This window comes from Pongo pygmaeus, chromosome 5 (assembly GCF_028885625.2).
Source record: "Pongo pygmaeus isolate AG05252 chromosome 5, NHGRI_mPonPyg2-v2.0_pri, whole genome shotgun sequence".
NCBI classification, from domain to species: domain Eukaryota; kingdom Metazoa; phylum Chordata; class Mammalia; order Primates; family Hominidae; genus Pongo; species Pongo pygmaeus.
Window position 1 is genome coordinate 111318790 of NC_072378.2, and position 19953 is coordinate 111338742.

The 19953-nt window shown below is 36.0% G+C and overlaps 1 protein-coding gene across 6 annotated transcripts in view; it reads right to left on the bottom strand.

The window, feature by feature from the left end:
• REV3L (REV3 like, DNA directed polymerase zeta catalytic subunit) overlaps positions 1 to 19953 on the bottom strand; it is a 186962-nt gene that overhangs the window by 38317 nt on the left and 128692 nt on the right. For all 6 annotated transcript variants that reach the window (XR_010126842.1, XM_054492231.2, XM_063667083.1 and 3 more), the window contains 4 exons: positions 19398 to 19509; positions 14095 to 14210; positions 11658 to 11776; positions 6368 to 6486 (listed from right to left, as the gene is read on the bottom strand). Coding sequence is in view for 5 of the 6 variants with exons in the window: in XM_054492231.2 (XP_054348206.2) it covers positions 6368 to 6486; positions 11658 to 11776; positions 14095 to 14210; positions 19398 to 19509 (466 nt within the window). In the remaining variant the exon portion in view is untranslated. The remainder of the gene's footprint in view (positions 1 to 6367; positions 6487 to 11657; positions 11777 to 14094; positions 14211 to 19397; positions 19510 to 19953) is intronic.

The following is a 19953-nucleotide window of genomic DNA, read 5'->3' on the forward strand; positions in this document are numbered from 1 at the left end:
TTTCACAATACCTAACAATACACTGCTTTCCAGAAAGGTTTTAATAATTTATATTCATACTAGTGATGATAAAGTGCTTGTTTCCTTGTATATTTATCAACAATGAAGATTATAGTTTTTAAAATTATGAGTTTGATAGACAAAAAATGATACATTTTCATCTGCATTTTTTTGTTTTATATCATTAATGTAACTCCTCAACAATACAAAACTGCAAAGTGTAAATCTGAAATAATGCATTATGTACAAATCAGATCAGTCCCTTTAAAATAAAACAAAATGGATTTAATGGCTCACCACTCCTTTAGGATGTGTGGATTTATCTATGGATAGTGCAGAAAAAGGAGATAACATTTACACTTTGCCCTCTCAACATATGGACAGACAGCTGACCTGGAGAAACGTGCCAAATGAGGTACCAAAATAGTGAGACACCACCATAATTTCTGAAAATGCCAGGCAGCACACAAGCATTTTACTGAGATTTGTAAAACATGAGAAAAATAAGTGTTAAGTCTCAAACAACACAGGCTTAACAGAAAACTTTAAAAAGGTATGTATTACACATATATAAGAATCTGTTTCAACAGATAGTCATGCTGACTGGGCACGAATATTTCCTTGAAATCTGTAGGTGGTGATTCAGAAGAAGAGTTACCAATTGAAGTATGTTGATGATAATTTGTTTCAGAAAATGTGTTTTAAAACATACTGGTTTATTTTCATTGTTTACTCCAGTCTAAAGTTCTTTTTTTTTTTTTTTAAATAAGACTGATCTTGCCAATAGGTTTTTGTAATTCATGGTACAATTAAGAAACATAATCAGCAGATTAAGAATTAATTCCTTTAGTAAGGTAGACATTTATATACTATATATAAGGTAGACATTTGAATATTTCAGGAATTTTTTCCTTTGATAATTGTTCATGTCTTTTACCCATTTTTTTATTAATTTAAAAGTATATAATATGGTTAATATACATAACTGCTATGGTGAAAATGGTTTTCCTAGGTTGATGTTAGCTTTTTACTTTTGTTGATGTTATTTAATGAAGTACAAAAGTTTGTTTTTGGGCAAAAATGGTCAAAGTAAGTCTAATACTTTATATACAAAACTGATTAAACTGAATCTTAAAGGCTCTTGATTTAAGTGATTTGACTAAGATCAACTCTATTTTTTTTAAGCAGTATAGTCCATTAGAACTTAAATAAATGGGTATAATACTGTATTTCAAAAGAAATATTTTTACTATGCTATATATAACTCTTTTTTTAAAAAGTGGAAATGGTTTATTTCACATTTTGAAGAATACAGTCTAAGAGATTTTCACATATTGGTTCGACAGCACAGACTCTGGAGTGAGATAGTCGTAGGTTCAAATTGTGGCTCTATTGCAAGCTACTATGTGACCCTAGGCAAATCATTTAACTCTCTAGTTCTCAGTTTCAATATGTGTGAAACAGTGGTTTCACTGTTGTAAGGTGAAACTGTTGTAAGGTGTTAGGCAAAAGCAAAAACTTAATAACCTTTGCTGCTATTATTACGATAATTATGGTAATTACTATTTCTCCATTTCATTCAGAAGCTAATTCTCTATCCTGAAAAGAAAGACGTACCAATTAATTAACATTTATTGAGAGCCTTCTGTGTGTTGAAGACTCATACTATCTCATTTAATTCTTACTTCACTCCATGAGGTAGAATATATTAACATCTCTCTATTATAGATAAGAAAACTGAGGATTACTGTAAGCCTAATCCATCCTAGTTTACAAACCTAGTACAGTAGAACCTGAGATTTTGGCCAAATAAACGAAAACATGATGAAAAGAAAACAAGATAATACATTATAAATGAGTAACTGTCTTGTTAAATTTCTATCATCACAGCAAATTACTCATTTCCTCACTAACAAAAATGGCAGATCATTTTGTAAAATGAATGCTTATTCATTTCACACTAAATGTATTCCTCTCCACTGACTGGTAACCAAGTAATATAAACAAATTAGATGCATCTTATCTTTCATAACTAAAGGTTAATTTAATAAGGGACATTTTAGCTTATACAGTTTATCCAGCAGGTAACAACTGCTGTTTTCTGATCTAAATCTGCTGACCTATAGGCATGAACATAAAAAATACTTTGAATGGCTAATTTAAAAAAAAAGTATTTTAGACTTTTTAATTTAAAAAAGTGATCTTTCTGACATAAAATCATCATCATTTCTACTTTTGGGTCCTATCTGACTAACCATATAACATAAAAGAGAATGAGTAATTGCGGCCTTTACTTATGGTTAAAGGACAAGATTGACTTTTGTTAGTTTTTTAAATTGTTGTTAAAGAATTATGCCATCCTCCTAATGCTTTGTCAAACTTGAGGGTAATAAACACAAGTTTTGATCTGGAAAGGAGGAAGGGAAACATAATTATAAAGCACATGCTACTCAGGATAGGCTTGGGTAGTGCTGAAATGGGAACTTAGAGCATCCTGAAGGCATGGATATTTTTCAAGACAGTTCATCTGGGGAGAAGGTGACAAAAAAGGAGACAGGAGAATCCTGAGCACAAAATTCACTTATTCTGAAGTTTTTCTGTGGACTGGCTCTATACTCAGCAAATAAAAAGAAAATTTCTTATATTATCTTCTTCAGCTACAGAACTCTGCTCCCAGGATATACCTCCTAGCTCAGAAACTGGAATAGTATTTAATAACTATTCCTTGAATGACAGATAAAATCATGCTGGTATTAGGAATTATCTAGATTAGTAATATTAGAGATTAGGAAAAGTTTTATAGGCTGGCTTGGGAATCTAAGCACAAGACATTATTTTATGAAAAAATGTGTTCTAAGCTTGAAACAATAAAATGTTGGGAACATAACTCATTCATAACTCAGGGGCTTCCAGGAGACCAAAATCTGGGTTTATTAAAAAAAATTAGGGTACCTTTGTGTTTTACAGGTTTAACACAAGAAATCCTTGACTAGCAAGTTTTTCTCATTCTAAGTCAATTTATAATATATATGTATGTCCTTAAAACACTGTAGAAAGCAAATGCAAATCAAAAGGGGTTACCATACTTACCAAAAAAGTAAGTCAGACTTACTTTTTTGCATTCACTTAAAGTGAAGAATGTACTCATTTAAATTTAAGTAAATATTCACTTAAATTTAAGAATGAAGTTGTCTGATATTTTCAAGACTATTCAAAGAAAGAGTGCATGGTCTTCTCATATAACATAATCCATTTGACATAAATGGTCTAATGTCTAGTCTAAGTCCCTTCTATACAATGTTAGTTCCAGTCCTCTATTTCACTTGTCAAAAACAGTTATCATCCTAGATAATACCTAATTAAAGGTGGTAAAACATGCATTTAGAGATTCTGGGGCTTATAAACAAACCACTAAATATAGTTTTCAATGTTAAGTTAATATCAAGTTTTATTTATTGGTGTATAACTTCTCCTCAGCTTTTTTTTTTTTTTTTTTGAGATGGAGTCTTGCTGTGTCTCCCAGACTGGAGTGGAGTGCAGTGGCGTGATCTTAGTTCACTGCAACCTCTGACTCCTGCTCCTGGGTTCAACTGATTTTCATGCCTCGGCCTCCTGAGTAGCTGGGATTACAGGTGTGCACCACCATGCCCGGCTAATTTTTTGTATTTTTAGTAGAGATGGTGTTTCACCACATTGGCCAGGCTGGTCTCGAACTCCTGACCTCAGGTGATCCACCCGCCTAGGCATCCCAAAGCGCTGAAATTACAGGCGTGAGCCACGGCACTCAGCCAACTTCGCCTCAGCTTCTATTTCTATAAGGCTTTGATAGAAGCTAATTGCTTTCTGTTACTTCACTTCACTTCTCTGAGATTCCTCAAAAGTGACTGGAATATGCGATGACATGCTCAGGAAGCAGTTTCCCCAAATATTATCAAGGTGTTTTCAAAGCTATACTTTTTCCATCCTCACCACCATACAGCCTTACAATTCAGTAAGTACAGATTCACTCATTTAAAAAATCAGACACATTAATTTCAGGACTTTTCCTAGACACAGTGCAGTGTGCCACAGTCTACACAGAGCAAGGCTGTCCTACTAAGCCAAAGATGAAGAGCTCAGAGTTCATTTAGGCAGCTCACAGCTGGAGTCTGTGGGATGGAGCACGGGAGAGAAAGGGAGCTGTGCAAGTGGCAGGAGTTGGGGGGGTCAGAAGTATAGTTGGATTCCCTATGAGTGACAGCTCAAGGCTGTCCTGAAAACGAGCAGGATGAAACCACATGAGGCTGAATAGAGAGCAGCTCGCTGGGGGTTGAGTGTGGGCAGAAATGGTCAGATAGTGCTGGGGTTGGAGGCTCACCAATGCCAGAGTGGAGAGACCTCATCACCCCCTTGTTAGCAACCTTGGCATTCAGTTGTGAGCCCAGAAAAAACAGAGGCCTTTGCCCTAGAGAAAGGCCTACTCTAGATAAAACTTAAAACCAAATACTGACAATATGTACAGACGACAGAGTTTGGAGACTGAATCCTACATCAAGTTGGAGGAGCTTAGGAAACACCTTGGGCCTGGTATACTTGCCTGTTCCAACCATAGGCTTTGAACTAAATAACAAGCAACTGGAAAAGGAGCAGGAAAACTTCCTGTCATGGATTCCAGGCAAAGGAATAGTATCACTGAGAAAGGAGTAGAAGAAAATGCTATCTGCCCCAGGGGGAGGGTCAGGAAGCTTACTAGGGCCCAGGACCTGGCAGTGGTACAAAGCAGAGGTCTGTTGCCTCTGTGGGAAGAGCAGGAGTGCTGAGCAAACCCCAGAAGAATAGGAAGATCCAGGCCGGGCACGGTGGCTCATGTCTGTAATCCCAGCACTTTGGGAGGCTGAGGCGGGTGGATCACGAGGTCAGGAGATCGAGCCCATCCTGGCTAACACGGTAAAACCCTGTCTCTACTAAAAATACAAAAAATTAGCCAGTCGTGGTGGCGGGCGCCTGTAGTCCCAGGTACTTGGGAGGCTGAGGCAGGAGAACGGCGTGAACCCGGGAGGAGGAGCTTGCAGTGAGCAGAGATTGTGCCGCTGCACTCCAGCCTGGGTGACAGAGCGAGACTCTGTCTCAAAAAAAAAAAAAAAGAACAGGAAGATCCAAAGACTGAGGTTAGACAGAACTGAGAAACTCCCCCTGCCTCCACTATAAACCTTGCAGAGAGTAATAAGCAACATCGGTCAACCACTCATTAAATCTGACTTTGGAAAGAAAATGAATCACAAATACTGGAAAAATGAGAATAACTGTTGACTTCTCATCAGCAAAAAGAGAGGCTGGAAGAAAAGGGAACAAAATCTTTAGAGTGGTGAAAGAAAAAAATGCAACTGAGACTGAGAAATTATCCTTCAAAAATAAGGGTGAAATAAAGACATCTTCATATAAACAAGGGCTAAGATAATTTTTTGCCGACAGACTTGCCAAAGAAAACAGATTAACAGTTTCTTAAAATGTTAACACACAACAGCCATATGACCCAGTAATTCTACTCCTAAGAGATATGAAAATGTATGTTCACACGATGACTCGTATGCAAATCTTTTATTGCAGTTTTATTCATAATAGCCTCAAACTAGAAACAACCCAAATGTCCATCAACAGGTGGGTGGGTAAGTTATATTCATATAATTGAATACTATTTAATAATAAGAATGAACAAACTATGCAACAGAAATACATACTATGTTTTCTGAGTTTCTTCAAAGCCAAGGTAGATTATGAATATTTCCATTAATATGAAGTTCTAGAATTGGCAAAACTAATCTACGGTAATAGAAATCTAATTAGTAATTATCTAGATGATTGGGGATGGGTAGGTTGACTGCAAAGCTGTAGAAGGGAATCTTCTGGGTGTCAGATATGCTCCTTATCTTGATTAGAGTAATGATTACAAGATAAATGCATTTTTCAAAGTCATTGAACAATAATACACTTTATTTATTTATATATTTTTTGAGACAGAGTCTCACTCTGTCGCCCAGGCTGGAGTGCAGTGGCATGATCTCGGCTCACTGCAACCTCTGCCTCCCGGGTTCAAGTGATTCTCCTGCCTTAGCCTCCTGAGTAGCTGGGATTACAGGCATGCATCACCACACCTGGCCAATTTTTGTATTTTTAGTAGAGATGGGGTTTTGCCATGTTGGCCAGGCTGGTCTCGAACTCCTGATGTCAGGTGATGTGCCCACCTTGGCCTCCCAACGTGCTAGGATTACAGGCGTAAGCCACCACAACTGGCCTGAACAATACACTTTAAATGTGTGCATTTTATTACATATAAATTACATCTCAATGATGATTTTATATTATCTTCTTCAGAGTTATAAAACAGTACCTGTATAGATCTGTCTTGTTATCAAACCAATCTGACAAGACTCGAAAGGTAAAGAGGGGAAAACGCTGATGAAGAACATGAAAGCTCACATTTTCAAAGGTGTAGTTAGTTAGAGCCACCTAAAAAAAAAGGCAAGACACCATTATAATAATGCTTACGTTTATGTAGCAAATTTGGTTCTAAAAGATACCAATATCACTTTAAACTTTTCATAGTAGATATTAAAGCTACTTGTAAAACTGATGTGTAGTACAACTGAATCATAATTCAAAACTATGTAGAGCCTACTGGACAGAAATGTTCATAACAAATTGGAAAATTATTTAATTAGAGAAAGCAGACCTGATGAGATTCAACTTGGTCATATAATACTTATTTTAAGAGATTCTAGTTCTTACCATTTTTATATTCCATGATAATATACATATTGACAGACAGAAGCATTGTCAAGCAAATTAATTTTTTGTTCTTTCCATACTTACTTTTTGGTTCTTGATGACATGCTGATTAATGGGATTCCACAGATTTGAGGATGAGTTATCTAGTTAAAGGCAGGCATTCTCCTCCCAATAATTACATTAGTTACTAGACCCCACTACACAGACATTATAGAGCCACTCAATTTCATTCCAAAAGCAAAATATTAAAATGTCAGAAATGTCTCCCCATGTTCAGAATACATAAGTGAAAACAGTGTTAGTGGGTAAAGGATCCAGTAAAAGGGCCCAAATTAATAAATATGTACTTCCAGCTAGATGATTTCTCTGAAATATCTACAAGACAAAAGCAATCTAGACAATGGCAGGTATTTCAATGCAAAATGGAAATTAAGGAACCAGTAGTCCCTATTCTTAGGTCAGTTTGGGATTCTGAGAAATAGTTCAAACAGCACTTTACATTTGTATATTACATTATAATTTTAAATTACTTTCTTTTCCACTCCTGTGATCCAGGAGGTACAAAATAGGGATTGAATGTTAATCTTGTCTCAGTGCAGTGACCCAAATTGGTCTTATTTTATCTACAATTTCTGTCAATCTTCAGAACAATGGCACTACAATGCAGCATACTTCACAGTGTGTGTATGTACTTGTGTATGTATACATACACACAGATGCCCCTCATAGGTTATAAAAAGGTAGAGAGCAATAGAATGAGGAAAAGGCCACAAGATTAAATGAGGAAGGATTATAAAATCACTAACAAAATGGAAACTCATACTGAAAGCAGTAAATAGCAGAACAGTTCTACTAAAAGTCAAGTTAGGAATATGGAAATGTCTCTCAGCATGCAGATAAAGAGAATGAAAAGATGAAAATGAGAAGTGGGAAGAAAGATATGGGGAACAGAGAACAGCAAGTTAATATATAATTAGGTTCCTAAAGGAAAGCCTAATATGGAGACAGGAGCAATAATCAAAGATATTAATTAGCTGGACCTTAGATTTCTCCTCTGCAGTACTAAATTCCAAAGGTGAATGGCACTATATCTACTTGATTTTTAAAGGAAAAGGACTACTGTTATTTTATATGCCGTAAGTGTAACAATTATGTGGGAAAAAAATAAAGATACTCCTTGACTCCTTGAACTCCTCTTCTCTAATGATTTTGTCCTCCATCCTACCTAAGCTACCCACTCCCATAATCATACCCCAGGATCTATCAATAGCTGTACTCCCTCCAAAATCTCATGCATCCCATTCTCTGACCATCATCTCCTGTGCTTCCAGCTTACTCCTCTTGGTGCTCTGACCTCTCTGCTCCTTATTTAGTTTAAATTTCATAGTCAATCATGGTAATCATTCCCCTGCATGTACCCTTCATTCCCTTGTCCCTTTCCTGCTGCTGCTGCTTTTTTTTTTATTTTTTATTTTTAAAGCAAATCCATAACCCTTTGTGAGTGATGGTTAAATCTAACTTGCACCTGTGAATTTGAACATAGCTGGTGGGTATCACTTTAATTTCCTAACCCAAATCTCAAATGGGCTCTTAATGTGGCCCACTGTTTATATTTTCTCTCAAATTCTCCTAATAACCATTTCAAACTCATCTCTCCTCAAACCCCAAAAGCCTCTCCACAATTCTGTTTCAGCTAAGAACAGTAATTCCTATTTTACTGAGAAAATGAATCACAAGAGAACTTCCACAGATTCTCACTGCCATATCTCTACCTACCAACATCCATACCCATATATTCTGCCTTCCTGTCTGTTACTATACTCTTACTTTATCTAAACCCAGGCCCCTCAACCAGTGCACCAAGGATGGCATTCAGTAAATATTTGTTGAATTGAATCAAGTTCGTTTCCAACACACTTGGCAAATTCTTGAAAAGCCTAGATTGAGTTGACATCCAGAAGGCCTCTAAGTATAATTGTCTGGGGAAGAGCCATTTATTGTCATTTAAGCAGTCAACAAATATCTAATAAGCATTACTATTTAAGAGGTATTTTGCTTGTCACTACGAATTCAAAGTCCATAAGGAAACTGCAGTAAAGTAGGAGAAAGAAATCTAGTACTTGTATATTAAAAAAACAAAATTTATTATTACTATTATTTTAACAGATGGGGTCCTGCTTTATCTCCCAGGCTATTCACAGGCATAATAAAAAAGTGCACGGCAGCCTTGAATTCCTGGCCTCAAAACGCCCTCCCCTCCTGAGTCTCCTGAGTAGCTGGGACTATATATGCGTGCCACTGTACCCAGCTCCAAATTTTTAAAAAACAGGTTATCCAGCTCATAACTTTCTTACAGCTGTTTCCCACATTTGCATAAAGATCAGAGATATTATATATTCATCCTAAATGAGAGAAAACATTTGACCCTGAATTTTCAGTGAGGACTAGAGAAGGCCTTAAACTTTGAAAAAATATTTGTTCTCTAATTTGCAATTTTAAGCTACTAGTGAATTTGCTACTGTTGTCTTTTGGATATACAGGGTTGAAAAGACCCCTGAAACTAGGATTCAGTAATTTACTTTGTGTTTATACACTTAAAGTATGTGTTCATCTCAGGTAATATCAGACTATAGATTAAAATATATAATGAGGCCGGGGCTGTGGCTCACACCTGTAATCCCAGCATTTTGGGAGGCCGAGGTGGGCGGATCACTTGAGGTCAGGAGTTTGTGACCAGGCTGGCCAACAAAGAAAAACCCCGTCTCTACTAAAAATACAAAAATTAGCCAGGTGTGGTTCGGGCACCTGTAATCCTAGCTACTCAGGAGGCTGAGACAAGAGAATTGCTTGAACCCAGGAGGCGGAGGTTGCAGTGAGCCGAGATTGCACCACTGCACTCCATCCTGGGTAACAGAGCGAGACTCCGTCTCACAAATAAATAAATAAATAAAAAATATATATATAATGAAATATACACACCAAATACACCACAATCTCTGTATCTTTTATATCCTGTGCTGTATCACTAGAAATTACTTTAAATCACTGGGGACTCTAACACTTCTATTATTTTAAGAACAACACAACAAGATAAAATCATTCTTAAGCAGAGTCATGTTGTATATTGCATACAGCAGCTTAGAAAGTCAAATGTTTTATATAAATCCAAAGAGCCAAGAAGATAATAAGTACATAATAGAAAGTGTCTAATGAGAAAGTAGTTTCAAAGAGCAGAAGCAATTGAAGAATTAGCTTTCTTTCAAATATAAACATTTTAGTTGACATTATCCAAAGTCCAAAGTCTAAGAATAGACCAATTTATAGTAGGTATCTTTGTTTCTGTTTTGTCTTTTTTGAGATAGGCTCTAGCTCTGTCAGGCTGGAGTGTCTAGCTCTCCAGGCTGGAGTGTGGTGGTGCAATCTCAGTTCACTGCAACCCCTGCCTTTGAGGCATAATAAAACAGTGCACTGCAGCCTTGAATTCCTGGCCTCAAAAGGTCTTCCCGCCTGAGCCTCCTGAGAAGCTGGGACTATATGTGTGTGCCACAGGCTCTCAGGATCAAGTGATCCTCCCACCTCAGCCTTCCAAGTAGCTGTTGCCTGGCTACACGCTAGGCACATGCTACCTACCATACATGGCTAACTCGTATTTTTTGGTAGAGACGGGGTTTTGCTGTGTTGCCCAGGCTACTCTCAAACTCCTGGGCTCAAGTGATCCACCCTCCTTGGCCTCCCCAAGTGCTGGGATTACAGGTATGAGCCACCATGCCCAACCTAATTGTTTTTTTATTTTTTATTTTTAATACAGACAAGGTCTTGCTATGTTACCCAGGATGCTCTTGATTGAACTCCTGGCCTCAAGCTATCCCCTCCTACCTCGGCCTCCCAAAGAGTTAGGATTAGAGGTGTGGGCCACCATGTATGGCTTTTTTACATTTCAAATAAGAGAAATTGGGTAACTTCAAGGATACAAATATTACCCAGGAAAATCCTATGATCTGACTTTTTTTGTGTGAAATAATTCTTTTTATAAGTGAATGCAAATTAATGGGATAGTTCATTGAAATTACTCTACTAAAAATCCTTATCTGAGCTCCCAAAGCCTTAATTATTAACTATTTCAAAGTACTGTCTCTTTATCTTATTAATCTTACCCAGTATTTAAATATACTTCATTTGAGAAGCTCCTTCCTATTTCTAGACTAAATTTTTCTTACTATAATAAATCAACAAGGCCAAGCTGAATTCATCTGGCCTTAAGTACAAAAATGATTTCAGAGAAAAAATACGGTGAAATTAGACAATATTCAATATGTACAACACAATATTTTATTTCATTTTGAGACAGGGTCTCACTCTGTCACCCAGGCTTGAGTGCAGTGGCACGATCACAGCTCACTGCAACCTCGGCTGCCTGAGCTCAAGTGATTCTCCCACCTCAGCCTCCTAAGTAGCTGGGACCACAGGCATCCGCCTCCACAGCCAGCTAATTTTTTTTAGCTATTATTTGTAGAGACAGGGTTTTGCCATGTTGCTCAGGCTGGTCTGGAACTCCTGGGCTCAAGGGATGCCCTGCCTGGGCCTCCCAAAGTGCTGAGATTACAAGTGTGAGCACTGCACCTGGCCCCAATATTTTATTATAGCTATAGACATTTCTAGTTATTGCTACCTTAGACACACACACACACAAATAAAACTCACTTAAAACATTAAAGTCTAATGCCTCTGTAGTTTTGCATTTTAGAAAGTACTATTTTAACTCTACTTAAGTATAATAGTAATTGACAAATGCATAAGCTATATAGTAAATCTTACTAATACTCTATAATGATTAAATCATTATATTGACTGAATATCTTATTTCCAAACAACATTTTGGATAAATCACCTACCTCATTTCTCATGATTCTCCAAAGATTTAGTGTAATTCGGCCAACAATATTTATCTCACTCATTGTATATGATCCATACTCATCTCTTTCAGCTGCAAATCTGTTCTCAATTTTGTCATCTATATAAATGAAAACAGACTGTATCAGGGCTCACAGAAAACAAACTTTCAATAAAATTATGCCAAGGAAAATGAGAATAAACATTAAGGATGAATATTAAAGATGAAATATAATTCACAATGTATGAAAAAATTTTGTGAAATAAATATACCTGAAGTCTCTCCCTCCCTCCTTTCTATATTTAAATAAGAAACACTTTTTTCTTTAAATTTGGTAATTTTTGGCACTACCTTTTTTTGTTTTTTATGTTGCCCAGGTTGAGTGCAGTGGCTAGCCACAGGTGCAATCATAGCACACTGCAGCCTCAAACTCCTGGTCACAAGCAATCCGCCTGCCTCAGCTGCTTGAATAGCTGGGACTACAGGTGCCTGATGCTACCTTTATAAACACCTAATGCTAACATTTCTTTGGTTTTAGCATGAGAAAGATCCACAGTTAATCCGGTAATTTCTTGGAAATAAAAACTAGTTCAATTTTTAACCTAAACGATTCTCTGAAAATTTGTTGACATCATGTTCATATTCAGGATGAAATTCTCTTGAATGCATATGGAGAACTAGATGAAGAGTTCCTCATAGCAAACAGCGTTGTGAGTCTAGTTTCTTAGGAGATGAATTTTACCTAGAATATAAATTTAAATGTGTCTCTCCTATGTAACACTAGGTATATGTGAATGTTGATGATTAGAGGTTCCAGAATAATAAAAATATTTACCATATTGAATATTTATTATGTTCTAAGAATTTTACCAACATCATTTATTTTAATACAAACATTACTTCCTTTAACACTACCATTTAAGAAGTTAGTATAATTATCATTTTGTATTACAGAAAATTCTACTCAGAAATGTTATATCTTGCCCAAGATCTTACAGTAAGAAAACTAGTATTCTAAACTAGGATTACCTGAATCCAAAGACCACGTACAACCACTCACCCAATTCTCTTTATTTTAAAGAGATAATGTTTAAAAGTTTGTTTTTCATTTAGCAAACAATGTAACATATACTCTGGTATTGTTTTAAGTTCTGCAAAATAACCGTATAAGTTCTATTATCCCTATTTTACAGATGAATAAACTGAGGCAAGGATATTTAAAACCTATCCCAAAAAAGATGTTGAAAAAAAAAAAAAGATATACCACTATTACTATCATGCAAAGGACACACAAGTTACACAAAAACTCATGCAATGAAAAGCTAAACTTAAAGCATCTCTGCCCCCCATTCCCTTTTTATAAGACAGTCTTGTTCTATTGCCCAAGCTTGGGTGCAGTGGTGCGATCATAGCTCACTGCAGCCTTGAACTCCTGGGCTCAAGCGATCGTCTCACCTCAGTCTCCTGAGTAGCTGGGACTTACAGGCACATGCTATCACACCTGGCTAATTTTCTTTTTTTTTTTTTTTTTGGTAGAAATGGGGTCTCACTTTGTTGCCTGGGCTAGTTTTGAACTCCAGGGCTCAAGCAAGCCTCCCACCTTGGCCTCCCAAAGATGGGATTACAGGTGTGAGCCACTGCACCTGATCTTTTTATTCCAATTTTTTTGCAAAGCTAAAAAACTTTACTGTCCTGGAATCTTCCAGCTTCAACTTTTCCTAAAGTATACACTACTTTGTTTTAGTTAGACTTGTGGGAACCCTTGGGAACAAATTTATTAAAAATCCTATGTTTATAAAGAAAACATAGTTTTAAAAAGTGCATTATAAACTACAAATAATTTTGGTATGAATATTATTATTCCCTTTTCCAGTTAGAATCAAAACTTTGGGTAATGGGCTTCAAAATTTCTGCAATATTTTTAGCCTGATATCCAAATAAAAATCAATGATTAGTTAACTACTAGTGTTCCTCAACCCATCCTGTCCTTCTTAACCAACAAAATGGATTAAAAAAAAACAGAGCCAGACAAACAATAAAATTATGGTACAACAAGTCAAAGAAATGCTATGTAGCTTCATAATAATTATGAAGACTATTTCATAATGCAGAAAAATATGTGTGGTAAGACACTAGATGAAGGAAGCATAATAAAAATGGAATATATGGTATGATTATTTAAAAACCACTACATATGTATATGAAAAGTGACTGAAAGGAAAAAACCCAACAACTATATAACAGTATATACAGCAGTGAGACTAGAACATTTTTTATTTTTAATTTTTTCTACATTGGAGTTATGCTATATCTAAAACTTACACAACTTAGTACTAAAAAATTGGGCTACAGCGTTAAGTACTCTTTAACATTTTGTCTTTATTTCCTTTATAATTTGCTCTGTAGTTGATTGACAAAACATTCACAATGATATATACCTGGCACCCGAGAGATCATCTGACATAAGTCAACACTTAAAGCGGCAGCCCTTTGTAAGAGGTAACCCCAGGAATGCATCTGAATCTCATATCCTAGCAGAATATCAGGATCATACCTAAAAAAGGAATTTAAAAAAGTTATATAAGTACCATACATTTGAACCTTTAACCAGAATAATTGTTTCTTCATGATATAAGATATGAAAATAAAAACCTATGTTCTCTAACGGTTCCCAGATGGAGAAGGGATGATACAGTGGTACCTACAGAGTTTTTATACAGGAAGAGATGGATGGTTAACAGTACTTGATTTTAAGCTACTTTGTTTCTTTTTTTTTTTTTTTTTTTTTGGAGATGGGGGTCTCACTCTGTTGTCCAGGCTGGATTGCAGTGGCATCATGTTAGCTCACTGCAACCTCTGCTTCCCAGGTTCAAACGATTCTCCTGCCTCAGCCTCCTGAGTAGCTGGCATTACAGGTGCCCCCCACCATGCCCGGCTAATTTTTTGTATTTTTAGTAGAGATGAGGTTTCACCATGTTGGTCAGGTTGGTCTCAGACTCCTGACCTCCAGTGATCTGCCTGCCTCAGCCTCCCAAAGTGCTGGGATTATAGGCGATTTGACGCTACTTTTGTAAAGTAAACATAATTTTTACTTAGACTGTGTATTTGTTTGATTCAAGTGGGAAAAAAGGCTGATGGAAATTGGGGTGGAAGACAGGCCATTACCACTGAAGTATACGAGTAAAGGTACAAGTAAGAATATAATGTGGGCAGGGGAAGGTGAAGTGTGAGGGTGTGTATGGGTATGGTATTTTGAAAAAGATTCCTAGGTCATTCCTGTTGCCACTTATCTACCCTTCTAATCTATACTGCCCTTAAACAGTTTTAATGCTGAGAAAGAAAAATGAAAATGCTTTCCTTTTCTCACTTAATTTTAGTAATGATTTGGTTCTCACACAAAATAAGGCCTAAGTAATGACAAGTTTGTCCTTTAAATTTAAAAGGATGGTGATTCAATTTAATGGAAGGATGAAATATTAATAGAGGTGGGATTAAGGTGGGGAAGGTAAACATCAGAATCTAGAAGAAAAATGTGCTCCTCGTGGTCAGAGCTTCACTGGCAAAACTGAACCGACCACCTGTGTCCGATCCAGAAGGAGCCTCTCTGTGGCTCCTCTTAGAACCTCCATGTTGTGACCACCATAGAGAAGTGTTTAGCTATAAATATGAAAACTTATTTCGAGTGGAAAACTGTGTGGGAGAGAGAGGAACTAATTATAGTTGTAAGTTTTGAGAGCAAAAACTATAGTAAGTAGCTCTATCAATTAGTAGCATTATCTTGTTCTTTATAAATGCCAAAAGGCCAAGTGAAATATCACAAAAATTTAAATCGTGAAACACTAAATTGTGAGATGTGCAGCCTGTCCAATTAACAGCATTTAATACCCTAAGCCTCAGCCAATGTCTACAGTATTAGACTACATTAATTTACTGATATAAGCTATTTATGGGTACTCTGCAAGTCTGGCATAACAATGGATCATGACCAGATCACCAGATCTGCTTTTAGAACCAATATGTTAATATTTTATCATAATTCCATAGCTGTCTTCTAAAAATGGGTATTGAATGGCTTTCATTTTTACCTAGTCAATAAAAATTGGAATGTCACAATAAATGTTTTCTGATTTTTAATTCTGGAGTATTTCAGTGGCTGATGTCAAAAGAACTAGGTTCAAACTTCTGCAACAGCATACTTTAAAATTTTCCTATTCCCTAAAGGCCCTATGAAAGTACATTCTGTAGTATAAATTTTAATATCTGGTGATCTGTTCATGATCCATTGTTATACTACAGACTTGCTAAGCAGCCTTCAAACTTGTTAGGAGAAAAAGATAATAAACATATTATTTATGTGCTTTTCTGTATACAAATAGGGTTGACATTTCTGAGAAAATGGCTTAATTTAATAAACAGCTATTGAAGCAAAGCAATAAGCAACAATGGCATAAATATCCAGAAAGGAAGTCCAGAAAGATCCCAGGGCACTCAAGGAAAGAGAAACATCCCAATATTCTTTCTGTTTAGTCTTCCAACATAACACCCAAACCCTTAACCAAATCTTTGATACCGACTTCACCTCTTTCATTAAACTCTTCTTAGTCCAAAGACAGACTATCTACTTGTCCAGTATATCTCCCTTTAAAACTAACTGTGTAATGAATGGCTACGTTTGAGAATTGGGGTAGAAGTATTAAGTGGCTCTAAGGATCATCAGGGGTCGCAGACTTGAAGAATTCTCATACAAACACAACAGAACCCACACAGTTGTCTGCTAAGTACTCAGAGTGGCTCAGAATAGGCATTACAATGTGGCCACAGTTGACCTTGATCTTAAGAATTTGGAAGATTCCTGGAGTTCCTATCACATATCACATAGTTACACAGTTACAACATGAAGAGGATGCCAGATGATTACACAGCCCTTCTGTTTTAAAGGTTATAAAGACAGTTCTTCTAATTTCTTCATCTGAATCTTTCTCATTTATGCAACATCTTGTTATTGCAAGACTTATTCCAGTCAGCTATTTGTTCTGTTGTGGCAACTAAGGGAGTTGGCTACGTACACTTTTTTTTAAAAAAATAATGTATTGAAAATAACTTCGTCTCAAATAAAAAGTTGTCTGTTTTTATAAACTGCTACAGCTCAGAAATGACTGCTGCAAAAAGTTACCCTGCGCTTCTCTTCTTAGATTTATTTCACAGATTTTGTCCCTTTAGAAGAATTGTAAAGTTGTTTCAGGCATTTTTTCAGATACATTACATATATTTATTTTTTGGCCTGGAGGATGTTGTCTTAAGAGACTCTTTTAAAGCTGATAAAACACCTGTTTTCAAGTTCAAAAGCCAAAGGATTCCATTTTTCTTCTCTAAAAACATTTGGAGACAATAACAAGGTCTTGATGACTTGTTCTTCAATTTCTAGTGGGTTTTATTCATTCTATCAGGTTTCTGAAAGTTACAGAAAGAATAAGGTTGGGTAGATGGGATTAGTTGTGAAAACAACCCAAAACTGTGGATAAAATAGAAGCAGAAGAAATAAGAAAATGGTTTCATTTGCTTAGGTAGAAAAAAGCTGCTTCACAGTATTTTAAGTAACTCACTACCCTCTACACACATGACAGATAAGGGTACTCTAGTAGAGGCAAGGGGCACGGAGGGGAAGGAATCATCTTGAAAAAGAATTCTGAGGTTAAATGGATATGATGTAATATAAATGTAATAGTATTTAGGGAAGAGGAAAAGGGAAGAATCATAGTTATATTTAAGTTAGGGAGACTGGGCAAAGTAAAGTTAATAGTCCAAGGAAATACAGAAAGAGGAAAATGATTGTGACAAGATTATAGATTAGGTTTTACTTGTTTAATATCACTTAATATTACTTTTTGTGTTTGTCACTTGAGGAAGCCAATATTAAAAATGGAAAAATAAAGATATATTTTATTCATTTTTATATTAGTACCTAGCACTGCCCCTTACACACAGTTAACATTTATGTACTCACTATGTGCCAGACATGAGTTTAAGAGTTTTATGTGCATTATCTACCCATTTTACGGATTAGGAAAACAAAGCTGAGAGAGTTAAGCAACTTATTCAAGACAGAAACACAGGGCTGGCTGACTCCAAAGGCTGTGCTGAGTAGGTACACAACAAATAGGGTGAAAGAATGAAATAATCAATCTTTTTGCAGGGTTGTTTGGACTAATATATAAAGAACACTACAGAATTGAAAAGTTGACATTTAAGCATTTTTCTTTTTATGACAGTTTTGTTTACCCCATTTTCCTTAATTACTACTACATTTCATTTTATGGACATTTAAGAAAGTTATTATACTTGCAAATGACTAACAAAATTCTCAATGTTGGTAGGTAATCCTATTGTTGGGAATATACCTAACAAGGAAAAGGCAAGCATACAAGCCCAGGACATTACTGGACATGTGCTGGTACACAAAATAGTACTGACTGAAACTCTTACATATTTCTTTTTCTGAGTTGCTTGCAGAAATAAAAGAAGTGTGGATACCGAAAGCATCTGACATGTTGATGACAACCTCTGTGAGAAGATAAAAGGTAGGACTGACAATGACAAGACTCAAATAGATGGGAATCTATCTAGTCACCAGTGCTATAAATAGTAAAAATACTTTTCCTTCATAGAGTCGTGGGTAGCAGCATACTATTTTTGATGCTCTGTCATTTAATTTTGTTTTGTAGAAAACACATGTTTTGGTTTTCTAATTCTCAGAATGGTTTATGTTAACCCATCTGGGATTCAATCTGATGACAAGTCTGTAGAATATCATCTTAATCTTTCATGTAGAATACTGATTTAGCTTTTATAGGATGAAGTTCAACTATATAAGCAAAACAAAAAAGGGTGAGTATAACAACATGCTCATGGGCAGCTTTTATCTGTACATCAGGATCCAAAGAATGTTTTCTATCTTGCTTAGGCATCTAAAACCCTAAACCTAGCAATGGGCAGAATCCTTAAGTTTCTACAAAGTGAAGCATTTAATAAGAGAGTCCATGGCTACCAAGAGCTACACTCTTGAGAAAATGCAAATGATCCACTTAATGATTTTATTTTTAAATTAAAATATTTTTGTTAAAATTTTTTTTTTCATAAACTTGGACAAGATTCTACTATCAATCTGAGGACCAACTACCAAATGGTCAAAAGAGATTTTTTAAGGAGCTCTGTGCACAAGAGTATGTAATAGATAGTCCTACATTTATGAACAGATAAATTTATACACAGAATGCATCCCAAAGCTTTTTGAAAATATTGGCTTGTTTAGAACTCAAAAAACTTTAAAAAAGAAAAAACAAACCAAAAAAAGGTACTGAAATGGTGGCTGGCTCCCAAGGTAGAAACCTAGTTAATGAATAATACAATGGAACTTTATACAGTTCTCCATTATTTCAGCACCACAGAAAAACCAAACTCAAGTACAACTGGGAAGTTAGTTAGAGGCTAAACAAATATTTGTCTTTCACTGGCCCCTCAATCTTGAGAACAGAACACTGCTTTTCCTATCCCTTGTGTGATGAAAATAGTGATGGTGGTGGGAGGTGAGTATAAAATCTTTCCAAGAGTAACTCTGCTTTCAAGGGTCATAGGAAGGGATTCGCTTTCTTCCTACCTTTACTTTTATCTTCACTATTATCTGCAATAGCATGAAACGACTCTCTGAATAAAAACTGGAAAAATCAGATATACAAAACAATACCTCTTTATTATATTTGCAATTTCATGAAAAAGTGCCTTCTCATCAGCAGCATAGGTGATTTCGAGTCCTGTAATTCCAGATCTAATAAGTAATGGAGTCTGATATCTGATATCTAAAAAATAAACAAAATGTCTATTATATATAACATTACATAATAATATACCTTCATAATATAAAAGTAATATTATCCCTTACTTTTAAGTAAAATTGTACTACTGAAATATTTCAAATTAAAAAAACATCCCCCCAAGTAAAAACATAACTAACCCAATGTCTTTAAAAAACTCTCAAAAGATTTTTTAGTTTAATATACAACTGAAAATTCAAATTTTGTATTTTCAGCTATTCTCCTGAAAAGGCTGCATTCCTAAAATTCCCTAGAAAATGACATATCACTGGCTGGGTGCGGTGGCTCACGCCTATAATCCCAGCACTTTGGGAGGCCGAGGCAGGCGGATCACGAGGTCAGGAGATCAAGACCATCCTGGTTAACACGGTGAAACCCCGCCTCTACTAAAAAATACAAAAAATTAGCCAGGCACGGTGGCGGGCACCT